A 23,319-nucleotide genomic window follows, 5' to 3' on the forward strand; every position below is an offset into this window, starting at 1 on the left:
AGTGGGGATACTGAATAGTTACTAACATTTGCTAAAAAAAAAAAAAGATTTTTTGAGATATTTGTCAGCTTTCTTTTTAAAGGGGTCATATGATGCTGCTAAAAAGAACATTATTTTGTGTATTTGGTGTAATGAAATGTGTTTATGCGGTTTAAGGTTAAAAAAACACATTATTTTCCACATACTGTATTATTATGTAAACATTATTGTTTCTCCTCTATGCCCCGCCTTTCTGAAACGCGTCGATTTTTACAAAGCTCATCGGTCTGAAAAAGTGAGGTGTGCTCTGATTGGCCAGCTATCCGGTGCGTTGTGATTGGCCGAATTCCTCAAGCGTGTGACGGAAATGTTATGTCCCTTACCATATTGTGATGCCTGCGGCAACCACATGTGACGACCCCGGGCTGGACTCCGCTTCGTCCACGGTGAAAGCCGATCCGGTGATCGACAGCACGAAGTTGAAGTATTTCCTCAGCAACCAGCACAGTTCAGCTCCATATCGGGCCTCTTTTGGAAGGCCAAACAAAGTAGTTTCGCTTTCACAGCGAAGCACACAGCGCCTTCACGACATGGCGGCGGCGGCAACAATACTACAGCGAGAATAAAAGTTAGCAGAAGGGCTTGGGTTCTCCATGAACTCATGCCATGTGATTTCCAAGACATTCCTTCTTTGAAATGAATATATACCTCTTCCATCTAGTCATTACTGTCTGTCAGCACGTCCTCAGACAATGGTACAGCCCCACACTCCTGCAGGACTATAATTAGTCATCTCCTCACTGTAAAGGCATGTGTGTTAGGCTACTCGTGCGTTGACATTTTGTCATAAAGCGGCGTAACATTTTCTGCTTACATTTCATGATGAGAGTCGTTCTGCTCTTATAGGCTATATTTTGACATATGATTTATATTTTCTTTACCAGGCACTTATTACGTGTAATTGAATCAAATAAATTAAGTTAGCACTCTATGAAGCATGAAGTATCTTGTTTCCTGCCTGTTGTCTTCAATATATCACTTTCCTTTCCACTGCATATGTCTTGTGCTTGTACGTGCGTCTCTTCTGTCTCTTCTCCTCTGTAATATTTATCTTTTTCCCTTTCTCCTTTACACCTGCCTCTCAAGTTGCACTTTCTATAAATAGCACAGTCTCTGCCCAGTCTTCTCTCCCCCAAATTAAAGTTCAAAAGAGCATTTATTGGCGTGTCAAGCTTAATAGAGCGTCACTGAACTCTACACTTCAAGCTTTCGCACCAGGGGGGTCCGTGTACGTTTTGATCATTTCATCTCCTATTTGGAATGCGTAACATGGCTGAGGTTTTGTTCGCAATGCATGCACATGTAAGCGAAAATGTGAGTCGGATTGCAAGGTTTAGGTTTTATATAAAACGACTTTCCGAATCGGAATTTTTTTCGGATTGCCGAAAATGACTGTTATGTAAACACAACTACTGAAGTATGCCACAAGAAAAACTGCTTCTAGCTTCTCGCCTTATTTCAGGTTTTGATAAAGATTTATAATATAGACATTTAATTTGGGTAAATAATGGATACATAATCACATAAATATGAATCATATGCATATGCCACAAATTTTCTATGGAGGCACTGGGTAGTACAGAGACTCGTGGTGTTACTATGGTAACGGCCATAAACACGATGCAGCGCGAGGTGAGTGACACAGAAACCATGTTCAGGTTTACAAACTGAAGTAAATCCTTTGTTAATTCATTGATTGAAGTTAGCTAGCGTGCTGATGATGTGATTGTGAACGAACTGATTCATTTAAACGTCGAATCATTTATTTTAAGCCGTGAAAATTTTATCAACAAGGTAACCAAGACGGAAGAATAATGTCAGACTCTGATGAAGATGAGCTTTTGAAAGCAGAGAAAGAGGATGAAGAAGGACCGGGAGAGAGAGATGATCTTGAAAGAAAAGAGAAGGAGATTTCAGAACAAGAGGATCAGGTAACCCAAATTTATATAGACATTAAGAGCCAACAAATAACGTTAACAGTCATCAAGTAAGGTTAATAAGATGTAGTTTTATTGTGCATTTTTATTTTATATTATATATACAAAATAAGAAGAAAAAAGAATTAAGTTTGTCCATGATTTTCTTTATTACCAGCTAAAGCCCTGTCCACTAACCCAGGACATGATGGCGAAAAGCTTGTCCTTATTGTGTCGCACAGGGAATGGTCTGTCTCATGCCTATGTCCGACTTGACCTTAAAAGCAAGTAAGCTTGTCTAGGACGTTCTTCTTATTCCCATCATTTCCAACATACTATCATACACATTTACCGTATCTCAAGTATAATTTGTACATAACCATTTTAACTTGGTTTTCACCGTACCTGTCTTAACCAGGGGTCTAACCGACTTGGCCTTGCTCAGCTCCTTCATCCATCTGCGCTACTTGGACATCTCCTCCAATCATTTATCAGACTTCTCTACATTGGTTGATCTCACCCAGCTGCTGTGGGTGAAGGGAGACAGCAACCTGCTTCAGAGGTTTGAGGGTCAGCCGTTTGGCCAGCTCACTTACCTACAGTGGCTCAGCTTTGCCAACAACCGCCTATTTGATGTTAAAGGTCTTGGAGGTCCAGCACTGGAAACCCTCAATCTCACTGGTTAGTTAGGTCCATTTAGTAGATTATTGTACTAGTGACAGTGAGCTCTTTTTGTACTCTAGTACCAACCACACTGGTTTCGTTCAGCAAATCTAGAGTGGCGTATTTTGCTTTATGTAACATACAGTATCTCACAGATGTGAGTACACCCCTCACATTTTTGTAAATATTTTATTATATCTTTTCATGTGACAACACTGAAGAAATGACCCACTTCTGTGAGATACTGTATGTGATTCATTAATGTGAATACAAAATATCATGAGCTGGCATTGTTCAAATTTCATTGTAATCTGCACTACAGCAACATTTCATGATATATTTTAGGTAATGGTATCCAGACCATGCAGGGCTTGGAATATCACAATCTGACCAATTTGGTGACTCTCGAGCTAAGAGGAAATTGTTTGGAAACTACAGATGGCATTTACCTCCTCAATTTACGCCACTTGTATCTGGTATAACTGCTTGTATTTATGTTTATTGTAGATAAAAGTACATGATACTGATTATCTCCAATAAACTACCATCTTGCACTTTCACCCAACTATTTAGGCTCAGAACAACATAAAGCGATTGGAGGGTTTGGAGAAGCTGGAGCGTCTCAACACTCTTCACCTCAGAGATAACCAGTTAGAAACACTGAATGGACTCAGTCCCAACATGAAATGTCTCCAGTATCTTAATGTCAGGTAACAGAAATACATTAGCACCAGGTTTGGCAGTTTCCCAGTCTCTCTGAAATTGAGGAAGCAAATGTGTCTCACTAAATAGTGTTATATTACCGCTGTCTGATAACCCTCCTTTTCTTACCTTAAGGGGGAACCTTATATCTTCTATGAGGGCTTTGCGAACTTTAGTGAGTGTGGGGCAAACACTGAAGGCCCTTGTGCTCTTGGACAACCATTTAGCAAAGACTGACGATTACAGGCTGTATGTGATCTCACATCTCTCTCAGCTGGAGCGACTGGACAAGGATCCCATCACGGCTGGAGAGAAGTCTGAGGCCCAGGAAAAGGTGCAGAACCATATTCTGTGGTTAATTAATTATCTTCACTGTTTTCATTTAGTTGTGTCAATAGACAGTATTTCAATTGTAATATCTTTTTTTTTAGGAATTTGAAGATGAATATGCTGAAGATCAAGAGGATAACTGAATGGGCTGTGCTACATTGAATATACTTGTAAATATAATTTTATATTCAATAAAGTCTACTATCACAAAAAGTTCTGGTTTCATTTCATGTAATATAGTTCCTGATGTGATCTTTATAGCTGTAGCCGTTGGTAAAATGATACTGTCTAGCACTTATCATTAGATATAATTACAAGGTACATATCACTAATCTAATTCCTACTATGAAGAAAACAAGGAAATGCATCTCATTGCGACCTAATTTACAAAATTAAATCAATGTGTTAAAAGGAAACAAGAAAGAATGTGAATAGAAATTGGGAGCTTAAATAGACTTTGTTTGTGTGCGTTTTATTTTTCTGCAATGTCACACACACGTTGATTCTTCCAAGAGAACAAGAAATGTCACTTCCTGGTTTGTTCATACCCCCCATATTAAAGGGGCAGAGCCTTTTTCTTTTGTAAACTGTAAGCCTGACATAGGAAATAATAGTCAGATTTTTTTTTAATGGAACCACTTATTGGACCTTTAGACAAAATATAAAAGAGGATCTAAAAAAAAGTTTGCATATGTTTTATGTTTTGCATTATTTTTGGTACATTAGGCTTTATAGTATGACAGGCCTATAATGAGAATATAGAACTCACAATCAAGGAGGAAAAACACAACAGTTTTATTCAGAAACATGCAATTTTGTGCAGAGTTATATGGCCATAAAGATGATATTCTGATTGCTTATTATAATGTAAATCAATTATATCTTTATAACAGTATAGCAAAACTACATATCTCCCAATAACATGTCTTAGTAAGATGATAAGCTTAATTTTATGATCAAAGCTCTGTAGTTTTGATTGTGGGGGAAAACATGTAATGCAATACAATGATGATTGAGAGGTGTTAAAATGTATCAAACTGTGTACATGGTTCTAAAAATAAATAAATAAAATATGTATGAATAATCAAGTAAACCTAAGTTGCTTCAGTCCAGCGAATGTTCATCTTGAAATATTATACATATTTTTATTATTATTATAATTATTAATATATGTTAACCTTACGTTTACTTTATTTACTAAAACATAAAAAACCTGGAGGTAGCCATTTATAGAATAAGAATTTAGAATAGTTAAATTATTAGTAAGAAAAGGTATGGGCAATCAATCAGAAAGCAGGATGCATGAAGAAGATTATGTATAACAGGTTTTTCCGTTTTGGTGGTGATTTAGGGATCCTAGAAATTAGTGTATCAAATACAATACAAAGGGCTTTAAAGGGTTAAATAGTTTCCGCACTCCTTTCCTCAAGACGGTCACCGTGACTCGACGAATCATTGATTCAATCAGCTCCTTCAGTGATTTTACAACAATCGCAAACATTTAATCATTGAAGATTTTACTCAAGTGTAAAAAAAACCGAACTCACTTCTGTCACACCCTAATCTTATTTATGCAAGGTTTAGTTTGTCTGCGGTCTCTGCCCTGATCTGGCAACCTCTCCTCTGCTGTCCTGTTGCGAAAAGCGTTTCGTCCAATGGTTCGCTTTATCGGATGAGTTGACAGCTGACGTAACGCCTCACTTAAAAGCTACAACGCACCACGTTACCCGCGTCCCACACCGTGCTCGGCTCTGGCGGCTACTGCGTTTGTTTTAGCAATTACAGATTAACGTAGTTTCAGAAGAGTTCATTTTTCTATAGTTATAGCACTCGCGTTCATTTAATCGCACACAGTTGAAACATGAGCTATCACAAACTCGACGAGAAAACTCTGCAGGCCCTGAAAGATATCGCCAACAAGCTCAGGATTCACTCCATCAAGGAAACATGCGCCTCAAACTCCGGGTAAAATCTTCTGCATTTATTGAAATTCATGCGTAACATCTTTCTATGATGGCGAACGACAGATTTGCAACTGTATGCGTACGTTTATCTAATGTGTCGTGCAAATGTTCACTTGTTCCTGCATAGCACGTGAACTTGGCGAGGGGGCCGGGCACATTGATGTTACTTATTAGTTTCGAATTATTCGACCTTTTTAGCTATTATAAGCGAGTCATTAGCTTTGCACTACTTACGCGACATATTTGAGAGCTTTTTAGCCCATCGTGGTCTCCAAGCGATGACCAGTGAAAATTGGCTTAGCCTCACATCGTCCCTGTCATTAGCACAGGAGGTATGTGGGATTATAAAGTGTCAATGTTAATAAATGTTAAATCATCGCGTTTAAGTTCCATTCGCTGAGCTGCAACCTGTTTTTATACAGTCTATGGCTGCAACTGATTGATTGTGGCGATTCCTAAATGAGTTGTTCATTTGAGTCGGATCTCTTCAGACCGGTTGTGGAACCTGTTCACAGACCCGATTCAGAAGCAACAACTCCTGACTCGCTGAACCGATGTAGCCGACAGTAGATAATCTTACAGATAAAACGTTCTGGAAATGTGTTTGGCTTCTTGACTTTTAATAACAATGAGTTGCGTTTATAAAAAGTCGAGATGTAAATTAACTATTTTTAATGCAAATTATATTTAGATTCTAGGCGACTTTTTAAACTGTTGAATCATGGACCATCACCATTTTATGCGTACTAAACAATATACAAATTTATACATGATAAACCGCAATATATGTTTACATAAAGACTTCGTAAATCGTGCACGTAGTAGTACCACACCGGGCCAAGGCGACGTGATGACGCAATTACGCTGTGCCGCAAAAGGATCTTTTTTGAGCCGGTTCTTTGAAACAAACTGTTCGAAAGAACCGTTCTGCGGAAAAGATTCGGACTTCCCATCACTAATTCATTTATCCTGCGAGCTCGCGGCTGCACGCTTCACCTACAGGTGGAGGCGTGGAGGTCTCGTGGTTTCCGTTGAGCTGTGGGTTAAAATGCTGTTAGGCTCCATGAAGTTATCGTCTGCTGGAAATCACATCAGAAGTATGTGGCGATAAGCAGAGTTCAAATGAAGCTTCCGTAAAAGGAAAGCTTTGCTTTGGCATTGCTCAATCTCTGCGCGCGGTTCTCTTTTGTGACCACTATTGCCACAGATGGTAATTTCTCAACATGAACTAAAATCGAAGAGGGGAATTTCTAAACTTGAAGAGGATAGAAAGGCTGTTTTATTAGATGCCTTCATTATATTTTGTAGCGGACACCATTTATCCGAGGGTTAATTTGTTACAATAATCTGCACACACCCTTGCTGGCATGCAACAATCTTTCATTCATTGAAAATATTGTAAAGGAATTTCACTGAGTGTAAACTTTTACCTGATACTGTTTGTTTTACGGTTATGACACTTCCTCTTTTTCTGTTCCTTCTCATTTCTTTTTGGGTCAGCGTGTTTGATACCAGAGTCTTTTTCCCTCCTCTCAAGGATGATCACTTGTATACATGTAGAAGTTTAAACAAGGCAACAAGGAAGTATTGATCATGACTCAGACTTTTGTCTGTACCTTTTACAATCTTATCCTTCATTTTGAAACTGATCAATAGAGATTTGTTTCTTAACACCTTTTCCATTTTCTTTATTTCAGCCTAAATGAGTCACTGTATAGGACAAAGATGGTAATTCATCAATGGTGTTTTGTTTAGTGGATAGTTAGGAATGTATTGAACAATAACCTAAGACTGCATGTATTTCCCCTCACAATAAAATTATCATGTTTTCTCAAATAGTTTTGTGACTACTCAATTGCATGAGTGCTTTACAGACTCTGACTTTAAAGATCATGTTGCTTTAAACCACTTTGGGAACAAACAAACTAACAGTTGTACTGCACCCTCAATTAAAGTTCAAGCTCAGTCATTTGTATGTTTTTAACAGTGTATTTCAGCTTAACGTTTTGATAGTAACCAGTTTTTTTAATTAGCTCCGTTTTGTATGGAAGCCCGTTTTCACTACGAAATAAAAAAAAAAGATATTTGGGACTTTATCTCACAATTGAGTTTATATCTGTCAATTCTGACTTTTTTTTCTAAGAATTGCATAGAGAAAAGTCAGAATTGAGAGGTATAATCAAAATTGCGAGGTAAGAAAGAATTGTGAGATTTCTTTATTTTTTTTTAATTCCATGGTGAATACTGGCTTCCAAAGTTCGGTGAATTACACGCTCATTAAAAGAATAAAATTTCAGTCCTCTTACTTGCCCTCATGTCGTTTCAAATTTGTATGACTTTGTTTCTTCTGTGGAACACAAAAGGAGAAATTCAGAATAATGTACAGGTCACTCTTTCGTGTGATTTATAATGAATGACGCTTTAAAGCTTATAAAATAAACAGGTTTGGAGTGACATGAGTATGTTGATGTTCTGTTACATTAGCTTTGTACCTCAAAAAAAGCAAGATAGGTGTCATGGTTTGAGTCCTTAATCTATTGCACTGTTGTCTCTTTATTAGAATATTAGAGGCTACAGCCCTTCTGATCATTAAATATATGATGTGCCTGGTTTGGCAGTAGCTGAAGTCATTGATTCTGATAAGGTCTGTTACTACACCTCAAACCCCAATGATGACAGTAGCAACTTTTGCCCTTTAGTACCATTTGCAATCGTGTTCTAGTTTTGAAGTGAAAGATAACCTGCATGTCTGATTGGTCTTTAACGTCCAGCATGTTTGAGCTGATGGTTAATGGTTGATGGCTGGATTGATGATACTGATGTGTTTTCTACTCGCAGACACCCCACCTCATGCTGCAGCGCTGCTGAGCTCATGTCAGTGCTGTTCTTTCACACCATGCGCTACAAAGCCGATGATCCTCGCAACCCCAGCAACGACCGCTTCATCTTGTCCAAGGTGGGCTTTCAATCTGTGTTGAGCTTCCTTGCAATTTTTAGTTTTCTCAGTGCTTAGAGATTAAATGTATTCCACCCCTCATGTTAATGTTTTCAGGGCCATGCTGCTCCCATTCTGTATGCTGCCTGGGCAGAGGCTGGATTCATCAAAGAGTCTGAGCTGCTAAACCTGCGCAAGATCGACTCTGACCTGGAGGGTCACCCCACCCCTGTGAGTAAGACCACTCTTATCACCGCATATACATTAGCTTTCAAATGTTTGGGGTCGGTAAGATTGTTTTAATGTGTTTGGAAAAAATATCATATTCTCACTTAGGCTGTATTTATTTAATTATAAAAAGTAATATTGTGAAATGTTACCATTTAAAATAACAGCTTTCTATTTTAATGTATTTCAAAATGTAATTAATTACTGTGATGGCAAAGTTGAACTTTCACCAGCTATTAGTCCAGTTTTCATTGTCACATGATCCTTCAGAAATCTATTCTAATATGCTGATTTGGTGCTTAAGAAAGATTTCTAATTATTATCAATGCTGAAAACAGTTGTGGTGCTTAATATTTTTGTGGAAAGAGTGAATTTGTTTTCAGTATTCTTTGATAATAGAAAGTTCAACAGAACAGCATTTATTTGAAATAGAAACCTTTAGTAACTTTAGTTATTTTGATTTAAATGTGTGCATCATTGCTGTATAAAAGTATTAATCTTGCTGACTTAGTGTATCAGTTGTTTCACATAACCATTTGTCATGCAATTAACCTCACTTCTATGTTTATTTCAGAAACTAGCGTTTGTGGATGTGGCGACAGGTTCTCTTGGCCAGGGTTTGGGTGCTGCCTGTGGTATGGCATACACTGGAAAATACTTTGATAAAGCTAGGTACCTACGTTCTCCCAGTTCTCCACATTTTTTGATTCCCTTTTTAAATAAAGTTTTTCAACAGTTTTTCTTTCATACTATGATCCTCTGTACTACATTGCTTGTGTACACCAAATGAAACGTCTCATGCTAGTATGTGGCTCCTAAACAAAGGTTTTGCTCTCAGACCATAGTAATAAATACAAAAAACAGTGCAGTACAGGAAAATGCCCATTTCTGCTGATCATTTGATGCTGCTGTAACTGGACATGTGTCTGTCTTGTCTCATTAGCTACCGTGTGTACTGCATGCTGGGAGATGGTGAGTGTTCAGAAGGGTCGGTGTGGGAAGCCATGGCTTTTGCCTCCTATTACAAGCTTGACAATCTGGTGGCCATCCTTGATGTGAACCGCCTGGGTCAGAGTGAGGCAGCACCACTGCAGCACAACATGAACACCTACAAGGAGCGCTGCGAGGCCTTTGGGTAGGTCTCACGACTACAGCGAGTTTTTATCTCTTGCCTTGTTTGAGATAGCAGGGTAGTATACTACTTGTACACACAGTACATATACTCCAGAAACCACTGAACTGTGCAGCACAGCAAACTGGAGCTCCTAATAAAATTGTTTTATTAAGCACAGTCACAGTTTTTATCAGATACGTTGCTATTTGTTTTTTTTCTTTTTTTTTTCTTTATCAAAAATCTTTCAGACCTATCATTGCATAGTAGGCAGTATAGAGTGTATACTAAGCAGTGTGCTAGTATTCTATTGAGAACCCAGCCACTCTCTTTGTATTTCATTTTTTGTTCAGTCAGTGGCTGGCAACCAATTTGTTTCTTCAGCTTCAACACTTATGTGGTGGACGGCCATGATGTGGAGGAGTTGTGCAAGGCTTTGTGGCATGCTGAACAAACGAAAGGGAAGCCCACTGCCATCATAGCCAAAACATTTAAAGGCAAAGGACTCAAAGGTGACTAACTATATCCTATACTGCAAGACCAGCATTACATTAATGAAATCTGTTATTATGTTTGTTAGAACGGGCAATATGGCAAAAAAATTAAATTTAGATTTTTTTTTCAGAACGTTTGACCGATTCTCAATTTTTACTAGTCAACTTGAAAATGTAACTACAACATGATTCAAGTAACTTTTTCTTTATTCTTTTACCCTCTAGTAAAAAAAAAAATTATATTCCAAGTGCACCACACATGATGTAAATGTTAAACAAATCACTTGTTAACGTTAAATATCTTTGCAAAAAAGATGCATGAACTACAACTAAATCTTCTTCAAACTTGTCTTATACATATTATATGTTCAGAAATAATACAAAGAAAATACTTTTTTTAAAAATCTCAAAAGTCAAGGTAATTAAAATTCAAAATGACTGAAGGTATAACACCAGTAGACTATTTAGGGCCTCACGATTAATCGAAATTAAATTGCAAAGGTGATAAATCGTGATAAGACAGAAGCTGCGATTGTCATGCGTGTCTTTCAGTGAAGCGCGATTCTGTGATCAGTAGTAAATCTCCATCCGAAGGCCAGAGGGCGCTCTCGCACGGAAACTCCAAATACGCCTCGCAGAAGAACAGTTGCTACGTTGCTATTTGTTTTTTTTCTTTTTTTTTTCTTTATCAAAAATCTTTCAGACCTATCATTGCATAGTAGGCAGTATAGAGTGTATACTAAGCAGTGTGCTAGTATTCTATTGAGAACCCAGCCACTCTCTTTGTATTTCATTTTTTGTTCAGTCACTGGCATGTAACCAATTTGTTTCTTCAGCTTCAACACTTATGTGGTGGACGGCCATGATGTGGAGGAGCTGTGCAAGGCTTTGTGGCATGCTGAACAAACGAAAGGGAAGCCCACTGCCATCGTAGCCAAAACATTTAAAGGCAAAGGACTCAAAGGTGACTAACTATATCCTATACTGCAAGACCAGCATTACATTAATGAAATCTGTTATTATGTTTGTTAGAACGGGCAATATGGCAAAAAAATTAAATTTAGATTTTTTTTTCAGAACGTTTGACCGATTCTCAATTTTTACTAGTCAACTTGAAAATGTAACTACAACATGATCCATGTAACTTTTTCTTTATTAACCGTCTAGTTAAAGAAATTTCTATTTTAAGTGCACCACACATGAAGTTGTCAACATGATGTAAATGTTAAACAAATCACTTGTTAACGTTAAATATCTTTGCAAAAAAGATGCATGAACTACAACTAAATCTTCTTCAAACTTGTCTTATACATATTATATGTTCAGAAATAATACAAAGAAAATACTTTTTTTAAAAATCTCAAAAGTCAAGGTAATTAAAATTCAAAATGACTGAAGGTATAACACCAGTAGACTATTTAGGGCCTCACAATTAATCGAAATTAAATTGCAAAGGTGATAAATCGCGATAAGACAGAAGCTGCGATTGTCATGCGTGTCTTTCAGTGAAGCACGATTCTGTGATCAGTAGTAAATCTCCATCCGAAGGCCAGAGGGCGCTCTCGCACGGAAACTCCAAATACGCCTCGCAGAAGAAACCCAGGAAATGCCTATAGCGGTTGCTGAATAAACAGAAGATTTAACTGCTTGCATTGATTCAAGGTGACTAATAAACACACGACTACAACAATATATGGTTTATCTGAGTTCGTCTTATTATAATTTTTATTGTAATAAAGTATATAATAATGCAATGCAAATCGACATAGCCTTTATCACTGCTTAGAATACTATGAAATTTGTTGCGTGCCTTATTCTCTGTAAGAAGCCAAATCATCTCACAGAAAGATAAAATCGGAAAAATTGCCCGGCCCAAGTTTTTGTCCTCATTCTCGTGGTCTGACCTGTGATCTTTGTTCAGGCATTGAGGATCAGGTTAACTGGCATGGGAAGCCTATGCCTAAAGACCGTGCGGAAGAGCTGATTAATGACCTCCTGAGCCAGATTCAGTCTCCAAATAAGCCCCTCCACCCTCACCTGCCTAATGAGGATGCTGCTCCAGCTGACCTCACCCCCATCCACCTGCTCACAGCTCCAGAATACAAGATCGGAGATAAGGTGATGACATGTCACTATAGATGTTGGAGTTTTTAAGTGTTTCTTTTCTTTGAGCAAATGCTTCCATGTCTTCAAAAGTTCCTCAAAAGAAGAATCTATAAAGCTTCTGCTTTTGTTTGCCCACTCAGATGTCCACCAGGAAGGCCTATGGTGTTGCCCTGAAGAAGATGGGGGATGCCAGCCCTCGTGTGGTGGCCATGGATGGTGACACCAAGAACTCAACGTTCTCTGAGATCTTCAAGAAGGCCCATCCTGATCGCTTTGTTGAATGCTTCATTGCTGAGCAGAACATGGTGTGTAAATGGATGGGATTTGTCTCGCCCTTTACAATAATAAGTAACAAGTCATGATGGCAAAGCAAAAGTATTTTGGCTGACAGTGTGTGTCATATATGTCACAGATGAATGGGTCTGTAAACTGTTTGTAGAGCACTTTGTGATAAGTTGAAGGTGTGGTGCACTATTCATACAGCGCATTGCATTGCGCACACCTGACCTCACCCCGATTTAACAGTCTGTTACTATTCACTTTCTGACTAATATTTTTCACTGCCTTAAGTTCTTACTCAATAGGACATGAATTCCCACAGTGAGAAAGAATTCCTTTCTGCATAAACGTGGTTATTCTGAGGTCAATATAATCAAAGTATTTTATTAAAATATAACTTGCAGCAGTAATTAGCCAGGTTGTTGTATTAAGCTGTGTATTAAATATTTAATTGTTACTATAAATGTTTTAAGTATTACAAATTAATATAAAATACACACTACTGTTAAAATGTTTGGGATAATTTTTTATATGCATGCGTTATATTTTATCTAATAATGATGTTTTAAATGTATTTAATTCCCTTGCTATCCAGGTGAGTGTGGCCATTGGTTGTGCTACTCGTGATCGCACGGTTTCATTTGCCAGCACTTTTGCTGCCTTCTTTGCTCGTGCCTATGACCACATCCGTATGGCTGCGATCTCCCAGTCTAATGTCAACTTGGTTGGCTCACACTGTGGTGTTTCCATTGGTAAGGCTCTGTGCTGTGAAATACATGGATTCTTTCCATTTTATCTGGTCTTAATTTATAGTCAAATCTCTTCTGAATCTGACATATTCAATCTGAAATATTTCTTTGAAATGTTTCTTAACTTCTAATTTTGTCCAGGTGAGGATGGCCCCTCGCAGATGGCACTGGAAGATCTTGCAATGTTCCGCGCTATCCCAACGTGCACAGTGTTTTACCCTAGTGATGGAGTATCTACTGAGAGAGCCGTGGAGCTTGCAGCCAATACAAAGGTGTGGTTTATGGTTTCCACCTGATGGTCTATTATAGATAAAGTTGAGAAAGTTAATCTATTGTTCTTTGGCTCAGTGTTCATGCCATTCCCTGCTTTCAGGGTATCTGTTTCATCCGTACCAGCCGACCTGACAATGCAGTCATCTATGATGCTGGAGAGAAATTTGAAATTGGCAAAGCCAAGGTGAGGAGAATATAAAAAAAAAAGAGAGAAGACCAGAACACACTTTTAATGAAATTATTTATAGTTTCTATATTTAGTTACAAACTACAGCAAAGAAGGCTAAATTTAGCAGCCATGCTGAACCTTGTCAATTTAGTGTGATAATGTGTATAGTAATACAGTGAGCAAATGGGGCCTCCTGTTGGACCGCTGTGAAATGTCTGGTTCACAAGGGTTGTTCTAACAGTTCTCTTTCTGTCCTGTAGGTGGTGCGGCAGTCTGACAAAGATCAGGTGACCGTCATTGGAGCGGGAGTAACACTGCATGAGGCACTGGCAGCACATGACCAACTGGCCAAAGAAGGTTTGTTCAGCACCTACTGGCCATAACAGTACCTCAGTTATTTATACTTGTGATGCAAGTATACTAAATGTATAATCTATTTTTTAAACTTGCTATCCAGGTGAGTGTGGCCATTGGTTGTGCTACTCGTGATCGCACGGTTTCATTTGCCAGCACTTTTGCTGCCTTCTTTGCTCGTGCCTATGACCACATCCGTATGGCTGCGATCTCCCAGTCTAATGTCAACTTGGTTGGCTCACACTGTGGTGTTTCCATTGGTAAGGCTCTGTGCTGTGAAATGCATGGATTCTTTCCATTTTATCTGGTCTTAATTTATAGTCAAATCTCTTCTGAATCTGACATATTCAATCTGAAATATTTCTTTGAAATGTTTCTTAACTTCTAATTTTGTCCAGGTGAGGATGGCCCCTCGCAGATGGCACTGGAAGATCTTGCAATGTTCCGCGCTATCCCAACGTGCACAGTGTTTTACCCTAGTGATGGAGTATCTACTGAGAGAGCCGTGGAGCTTGCAGCCAATACAAAGGTGTGGTTTATGGTTTCCACCTGATGGTCTATTATAGATAAAGTTGAGAAAGTTAATCTATTGTTCTTTGGCTCAGTGTTCATGCCATTCCCTGCTTTCAGGGTATCTGTTTCATCCGTACCAGCCGACCTGACAATGCAGTCATCTATGATGCTGGAGAGAAATTTGAAATTGGCAAAGCCAAGGTGAGGAGAATATAAAAAAAAAAGAGAGAAGACCAGAACACACTTTTAATGAAATTATTTATAGTTTCTATATTTAGTTACAAACTACAGCAAAGAAGGCTAAATTTAGCAGCCATGCTGAACCTTGTCAATTTAGTGTGATAATGTGTATAGTAATACAGTGAGCAAATGGGGCCTCCTGTTGGACCGCTGTGAAATGTCTGGTTCACAAGGGTTGTTCTAACAGTTCTCTTCCTGTCCTGTAGGTGGTGCGGCAGTCTGACAAAGATCAGGTGACCGTCATTGGAGCTGGAGTAACACTGCATGAGGCACTGGCAGCACATGACCAACTGGCCAAAGAAGGTTTGTTCAGCACCTACTGGCCATAACAGTACCTCAGTTATTTATACTTGTGATGCAAGTATACTAAATGTATAATCTATTTTTTAAAAATGAACAAATTAACCGCACCTTTTTTTCTGAAATTAATTGCGATTAATTCCACCTAACATTAAAGTTTTTAAATTTACTTTGAAATTGCAATAATTTCACTTTCAATCTTCAAATTAAAGTAGAAACAACATGCAGTATATTTTTAATATTTGTTTAATAGCATCTTTATGACTGAAGGTGAGTATCACTGATACCAATACTACTGATGTCTCTATGAATTTTTTCTTTCTTTCTAATATTTAACCTTTGACTATAGCCATTCAACATTACAGTATAATTGAGAGCTATCAGTTTTAACATTTATTAGACTTTTAAAAAATAACTTCTAATTTAAGTGAACCTAAAACAATCTTCACAAATCTATTTTAATGTCATATTTAGCTAGCTGTGCTCTTCAGCAAGTAGGAAATATACAGAAATTGAATAAAGTTATCAAACATTAAATTCTAAATGAAATATAGATGAATCCTTAAAGCTACAAAAGTTATTGATTTCCTCTTTTTTTTTTTTGTTCTTTGATTAACAGACATCACAGTAGCTGGGTTATTTTATCTGCTTTAAGAGCTGCCGCTGCTGAACATGTCACGGATCTGACACGCATCGTATTTTCTCACAGCTTTTTACCTTTTTCTGACCCTTCAGCTCTTAAAGTCTCTACTAATGAGCTGATGAGTTTAATCGGGTGTATTAGATGAGGGAGACAGTGCTGGGCTCCAAGACAGTTTTGAAAACCACTACATTTCAGAGACATGTTCTTAAATGTGACTCGTATATAACAAATACTTGAGTGCATACACAATTTAAGGCAGCTTTAATCGCCTTTTTGGTAACTTCATCACTTAGGCTAACTGATGACATAACTACGACATTGCATGCTTGTAGTATCTTTTGCGCCTCAATATGAAATGATATACAGTGTGCCGCCGCATTTGTGCGTGCAATTGAAGAGCACGTGCTATGAGCACAGTATGGCTGACAGGAAAACTCATTTTTACTGCGTTATGACCTGACAACTTCTCATCTGACCGCAGTTCACTGTTGTTCTCCTGAAGCTCCCTCGTCACCTGTACCTTTTCCGCGCTCGTTTGACTAGCGCCTGGCGCTGAGGCGAAGTTGGGGTGTGCGTTTGAAAAGTCTCCCGTTTGATGTGGTTGTAAAGACGTTCTAAATAAACGCAATTCTTGTCAAGAAAAAAAACCTTGACCAAAAAAAAAAGACCAAAGCAGCAGTTGTGAGTGGGGTGGCCAACCATAGTTCCCCCTCTGTGTTAATTTGTGTTAAATATTTTTAACATGTTAAACTGAAAACAGTAATCATGTGTTAACATGTTAATTTTGACAACATTTATTTATATATATATTTATTTATTTAAAATATAAAATGTATGTATAAATATTAAAGCATTGTGTGTCAAAGGACAAAACTCCTCCTGAAAAATCTTTCGAAGCAGTTATTGTTTTAAAACCATGAAAATGTGTTTTCTATTTTCCCAGGTGTGAACATTCGGATCATCGACCCATTCACCATAAAGCCCCTGGATGCCTCCACTATTGTGGCAAGTGCTCGTGCCACAGGAGGAAGGGTGATCACTGTAGAGGACCACTACAAAGAGGGTGAGCTGCTTTTATTCAGTGAAATACCATCAAGATTAAAGAGGAAGACTAGCTTTTTTCCCCTTCCTGTTACTTTCTTTTTTTAGATTTTTTCTTCTGTGCTGTGAGAGGTCTTTTATGTTGGTTCCTCTGCTCTCATTGTAGGTGGTCTGGGCGAGGCCGTCCTGTCTGCAGTGGGTGAAGAGCCTGGCATTGTGGTGCACCGGCTAGCTGTGAGCCATGTGCCTCAGAGCGGCAAACCGCAGGAGCTTCTGGACATGTTTGGCATCAGTGCCAAATCTATCGTTGCTGCCGTCAAGCATACTTTCGCCAACTGAAACCGTTTGAACCACCCTGAACTACGCCCTTCCTCTTTCTCCACTTCTAACCCAGACCCTAAAGACAAGCTCGCCACACATCCTTATCATTCCAGAGGCTCACGGCTTGAGGATATACCTAACTTAGTGTGAAATACTCTTAACTTGTGCACTATAGTCTATACAGTGTCGCCCATAGCTCTGAAGTGTTTTCACTTTGCATCATCAGTTTTGACTTCTTGAAAGCTTTAAATGCTGTATTAATAGTGGTTTTTAAAGGCTTGGAAGTGTGGATTAGATCAGAGTGCATTGCAGTTTCACTTTTCTGAATATAATTAAAACCATGACCATTTCACATTAAGTCATTTCATCCTTTCCCTAGCTTTTGACTGTGTGCTTCCTGGAATTATTACAAGCCAGTATCATGAAAAATAAATTTGATATTAGCCGTGATGGTGCTTTCAGGGAGTAACAAAGTATATATCTTTTTTTTTTTTTTTACTGCTGTTGCATAAGCTACTGGACAACCCAGTTTTGGAAAGTTAGTACATCAATGGTTGGTTTTGGCGACTTGAAGTGTTTCTCATGTTACTGAGACACCCTCACTGTTGTTGCTTGTGTAAACCTATAGTTTTCACTGAATTTGATGTAATGTGTTAATAAATTTAACTGCCCATCCAATATGCCTTATTTCTTCTTGGTATAGCTGTATTATGTATGAATGGGTATGTATGTGTTTATATATATATATATATATACAGTGGGTACGGAAAGTATTTTTGGTACGGGCTAGTTGCTGGCAGTTGAGTTTCTCATGCAAGAGGCTGAAGAGGGCATTTGTTTGGACAAAAATCTAGTTTAAGAGGAGTAATGATTTTTAGGATTTTTTTTAACCTAAAGTTATGTGACATGGGCTAGTTGCTGGCAGTTGAGTTTCTCATGCAAGAGGCCGAAGAGGGCATTTGTTTGGACAAAAATCTAGTTTAAGAGGAGTAATGATTTTTAGGATTTTTTTTTTACCTAAAGTTATGTGACAAACACTGATCTATAATAGAGGACTGGTTTTCATTAGTTTGGAAGGTGCAAAATGTTCACAATTTCTCGGTTGTCAACAAAATCTTACACTAACAAATGTTTCTTCTTGACAGGCGAGTATGTTATAGAAATAGGGGGTGTCTAATTCGACACGTATGGTGGGCTATGGCTAATATCAATTACAACACTTTATGTTTGTCACTGTTTATGTATATTTACCTCAAAATTTAAAGACAAAACCCCAATAACTGTTTTCATTGGGGTGTTAAACGATAAAAAAAGATATGTGCTAGGGAAAGAAAAAAAAGGTGCAACTGTACACAAAATGTTTTTACTTGAGCACAAATAACATTACTATTTTGGGCAGCAGTACATGACACCATTTACTCATTTAAGCAAATTACAGAAATATATGAAATACAGATCATTTTCTGTGCTTCCCAACTGAGTGTCCATGTGGTGAGGTCAGAGAGATGGATTGGGTCAGGGAATGAAATGACAGGTCTTTTGGATCCGTCAGGCGGCATTTTTACTCGACACCCTTCATGAACTCCAAGAACTCTGTTGGTTTTAAAAGTAATACATATTTTAATTTTCGAAATGGGTCATTTTTGCCTAAATATTCATAAGTGTACCATTTTTTGAGCACGCATTTACCGTCGTAATCGATCTTGCCGTCGTTATTCTTGTCTCCGTCCTTCATGAGTTCCTCGATGTCATCCTCAGTGATGGCCTCACCTGTCGACTCCAGCATGTTCTTCAGCTCGTCTAAATCAATGTAACCATCTCCATTTCTTAAAGAGACAACGATAAAACATATCTAGTATAGGGGGTAATGTGATATACACTACAATATGCTTTGAAAAGAAATCCACTTCATACTTATCAAACATGCGGAAGACTTCAGCCAGCTCTTCTTCTGATTTTCCTTTGCTCTCCTCTTTCATGCAGCGCACCATCATCACCAAGAACTCATCAAAGTCCACTGTCCCGCTTCCTACAACCCACAGAGTCCAATCACCAATGAAATCACAATTCCTGCCATAAACTACACATGAATATGAATGATATAACTAAAATCCAACATACCATCCTCATCTACTTCATCTACCATTTCCTGCAGCTCTTCTTGAGTGGGGTTCTGGCCCAGCATCCTCATCACCTTGCCCAACTCCTTAGTGCTGATACAGCCATCCTCAGCATCCTGCACGAAGATGTCGAACGCAGCGCGGAACTCTGCCAGGCGCAGTCAGATAGCAGCGCAAATGTCACACAGTAACATTTGTAAGTTTATAAGAGAGTTGACATTGTGGTACATCACAATACATGCAGCTTTATGTTCTAACTGACAGATTAAAAGGAGAAACTCACCATTTTTTTGTTCTTCTGTCAAGTTCTCTACCTGTTAGACAGAAAAGAGAGCTCAAACCTTTGCTCCAGTAGACTTTGAGCTAAAAATACAATATGTTGTAAGGGCTGTATAGCATGTCATTCGACAGAGACTGGCCAACATCTATTCTTTACAGGAATGACAGCTGTCACTCGTGTAGTGTTCTTCAGACACCAGACACCCTCTGCCCCATTCTGAAATGCTTTAGCTTCACCGACTGTGACCCTTCTCTATTTCACCACCTATTACGGGATATGCTAAATCTAAACCTTACACTGGTTTTGTTGCTCATATTTTTTTACCAAATCCATTTTGATGGTGTGCCCTGTGCCCTCAAAAGGGCCCCAAACTTCTGCTGTCCCATCTCCCATTTATTGATTTAACCTTGAGAGCTAACTACCCCGACAGTGCACAGATTGATTTGGTTGATTATTAGTTATAATGCTAAAATCTGTCATTTACAGAGGAAGGAAATGGTCAAGGACCGGTTAAATTTGAACATTTATTAATTTATCATTTAGCTGACACGTTCATGCGAAACAACTTATGGGACTCGTTATTACAGGGTCACTCTCCATTCAGGCAGCCTGAGTGCAATGAAATGCTGATAATTAGTGCATTCATAACTTACCGCTGCTTTATATACATCATCCATGGCTGTCCTGGGTTTGAGGTTTCCTTTTTGAAATTGTCTGTAAACTCCTCACAGGTAATCCAGCGCTGAAGCCCTGTCACCCAGCACTCCTCTCTTCAAGGCAGACACAGGACAAAGAGTCCCAGGGCCACCTGCCTTGGCCTTTATGGCTGGAATGGATGGCCCCAGAAAAGACAAAGCCTTTTGTCACTCCCCTTTCCCATCTAAGAGAGCGAGGGATGGGTGAAAAAGGAAAGGGAGCGGGACAGAAAGGGGTTAGAGATGGTATGGGCTATAAATAGAGGAGGAATGTCAGAGACAACAGGCAGGAGAACTCGAGTTATGACAATAAGTCCTTGGCACTGGTCTCCCTGGCAGCCTGAGCAACAACCCCATATCAAGTTCTAAACTTATCAACTGGTCACCTGCATTTGCCAATCATTGTTGAGCAGCATCACGACTACATTCTTGTGGCAGGTACTGATCCTATGTGTGCAGGAAATTACTATAATCAAAAAGGCCAATAGCACTTCTTGTTATTATATCTTAACCAATGTTTGGGGTTGTTGAAGGTGTGGGTCCTTTAAAGGACTGAACATTAATAATTCCCTTCAAAGTTTTTCCTTTAGTCAAAGAACCACATTGAAAATATGGGACTGGATAACCAAATTTAAAAAGAACTAGTTTTTAATTAACTCTGATTTAATTTGCAATGAAAAGTATTGTTCTAAATGAGAAAAATGCAAAACGAGGAGTTTCACTATAGAGTTCTCAGATGTTTGGATGCTATTTATATCCATAAATTTTCTCATGTCCATCATAGCTAAAAGGAATCACAGGTTTTTGGCTCAAGTAACTGTTTTAGATGCAGTTCTGAATTAAAGATCAGAGGAAACATCTAATTATTCAGTCCTAAGACTAGTGATATATGAACAGCTGCTTCACTGTGGCACCTCTGCACCACAATTCCACCTTTATTCTATAATTAAATCCAGAGAAGGGAACCTAGCACTCAAGTCATATCTTTTGCTTGAGCTGCTTGAAAATATGTGAACTTAATTTGTGAATTATTACATCAGTCCTGACTGTAAGTGATATGTCAATTTCTGATCTTATTGTGTTTGCGACAATCTTATAATTCAGAATTATTTGTTGTTGGGGTTTCCCCCCCTCCTCATCTTTCTCTGCAAATCAATCAGTATTTTATGTCAAAATCAGACTGCATCAGTATCATGGTTGCTGCCACAAGCAGCATGAAAGCTTCCAGCATAAACTAATGCCTCTGGTGCTGACATCACAATGATACACTATGCTATTCTGGATCCCTCTGGTCTAAATTAAGAACCACCAACTAGCCATGAACCTTCCCTTAAAAGACTATTAAAGTAAGAGATTACAAAACACACACACGTACAATTCATAGACAAACAGTGGTATAATTTCATAATAAGTATGAAAGCATTAGGATTGTGGTTCATTTTGCCATCACAATTTACAAACTTTTGCTGCGTTTTCTCTGCCCATGTTCTCAGCAGCTCTCTCCATGACCAGCATACAATGACACAACCACCTCATCTTGAGAACATGTAACAGCTGAAACACTGAGGTTCAGAGGGCGCGTATCGGACGGAACAATGAGGACAAAGTGGGGTTGGACACCGGACAGGTCAGCAGAACACACTCACACCAGTGACTTACTACAGACAGATATTTGTACAAGGAGCAGCAGTCTGGCAAAGTGGTTTTGCCAGATAGCATAAAATTACAGATACCGTCTAACTCTTACCCACAGTTTGTTTGTACAGAAATACAGGGTCATCCATTTAAAAAGGATCTTGGTTGTCAAGGGAGAATATTAGAAAAAGTCATTTTAAGAATGGGTAGCTTAAATTTTGTGCAACTGCATATTGAGTTACTATTTAAATTATTATTTAGGCTAAATAATTTATTTTCCCAGTAAATTATGTATTAAACAATCAAACAAAAAACAATGTTAAGGGCTTTAATTTCTTTTAAGTTACTGGGAGAAATGGACATGTTTGAAAGTGAAGACAATTAAATTGTCTATAATTTTAGTGGTTTATATATATACATAATTTACTGGGGAAAATGTTCTCAAGATGAGGTGGTTGTGTCATTGTATGCTGGTCATGGAGAGAGCTGCTGAGAACATGGGCAGAGAAAACGCAGCAATAGTTTGTAAATTGTGATGGCAAAATGAACCACAATCCTAACACTTTCATACTTATTATGAAATTATACCACTGTTTGTCTATGAATTGTACGTGTGTGTGTTTTGTAATCTCTTACTTTAATAGTCTTTTAAGGGAAGGTTCATGGCTAGTTGGTGGTTCTTAATTTAGACCAGAGGGATCCAGAATAGCATAGTGTATCATTGTGATGTCAGCACCAGAGGCATTAGTTTATGCTGGAAGCTTTCATGCTGCTTGTGGCAGCAACCATGATACTGATGCAGTCTGATTTTGACATAAAATACTGATTGATTTGCAGAGAAAGATGAGGAGGGGGGGAAACCCCAACAACAAATAATTCTGAATTATAAGATTGTCGCAAACACAATAAGATCAGAAATTGACATATCACTTACAGTCAGGACTGATGTAATAATTCACAAATTAAGTTCACATATTTTCAAGCAGCTCAAGCAAAAGATATGACTTGAGTGCTAGGTTCCCTTCTCTGGACTTAATTATAGAATAAAGGTGGAATTGTGGTGCAGAGGTGCCACAGCGAAGCAGCTGTTTATATATCACTAGTCTTAGGACTGAATAATTAGATGTTTCCTCTGATCTTTAATTCAGAACTGCATCTAAAACAGTTACTTGAGCCAAAAACCTGTGATTCCTTTTAGCTATGATGGACATGAGAAAAC

The 23,319-nt window shown here is 38.4% G+C and overlaps 3 protein-coding genes across 3 annotated transcripts; 2 read left to right on the top strand and 1 right to left on the bottom strand.

Annotated features, from left to right (window-relative positions):
• Positions 1-1,632: 1,632 nt before the first annotated feature.
• lrrc23 (leucine rich repeat containing 23) lies at positions 1,633-3,802 on the top strand. Its single transcript, XM_016518049.1, has 8 exons — positions 1,633-1,671; positions 1,834-1,970; positions 2,134-2,243; positions 2,374-2,636; positions 2,964-3,094; positions 3,192-3,328; positions 3,456-3,654; positions 3,752-3,802. The coding sequence occupies exons 2-8, from the start codon at positions 1,854-1,856 to the stop codon at positions 3,791-3,793; spliced, it is 999 nt and encodes a 332-aa protein (XP_016373535.1). The 5' UTR covers positions 1,633-1,671; positions 1,834-1,853; the 3' UTR covers positions 3,794-3,802.
• A 1,513-nt stretch (positions 3,803-5,315) lies between these two features.
• tktb (transketolase b) lies at positions 5,316-18,048 on the top strand. The gene is made up of 14 exons (XM_016518050.1): positions 5,316-5,615; positions 8,453-8,570; positions 8,667-8,780; positions 9,352-9,449; positions 9,721-9,912; positions 11,219-11,346; positions 12,304-12,500; positions 12,629-12,793; positions 13,363-13,519; positions 13,658-13,788; positions 13,890-13,973; positions 14,219-14,315; positions 16,952-17,071; positions 17,216-18,048. The coding sequence occupies exons 1-14, from the start codon at positions 5,512-5,514 to the stop codon at positions 17,386-17,388; spliced, it is 1,878 nt and encodes a 625-aa protein (XP_016373536.1). The 5' UTR covers positions 5,316-5,511; the 3' UTR covers positions 17,389-18,048.
• A 666-nt stretch (positions 18,049-18,714) lies between these two features.
• On the bottom strand, positions 18,715-20,643 carry tnnc1b (troponin C type 1b (slow)). The gene is made up of 6 exons (XM_016517992.1): positions 20,424-20,643; positions 19,774-19,804; positions 19,492-19,638; positions 19,285-19,399; positions 19,060-19,196; positions 18,715-18,963 (listed from the first exon to the last, which is right to left on the bottom strand). The coding sequence occupies exons 1-6, from the start codon at positions 20,445-20,447 to the stop codon at positions 18,932-18,934; spliced, it is 486 nt and encodes a 161-aa protein (XP_016373478.1). The 5' UTR covers positions 20,448-20,643; the 3' UTR covers positions 18,715-18,931.
• Between the last annotated feature and the right edge of the window lie 2,676 nt (positions 20,644-23,319).

The sequence above is a fragment of the Sinocyclocheilus rhinocerous genome, unplaced genomic scaffold (assembly GCF_001515625.1).
Source record: "Sinocyclocheilus rhinocerous isolate Xijiao unplaced genomic scaffold, SAMN03320098_v1.1 scaffold418, whole genome shotgun sequence".
NCBI classification, from domain to species: Eukaryota; Metazoa; Chordata; class Actinopteri; order Cypriniformes; family Cyprinidae; genus Sinocyclocheilus; species Sinocyclocheilus rhinocerous.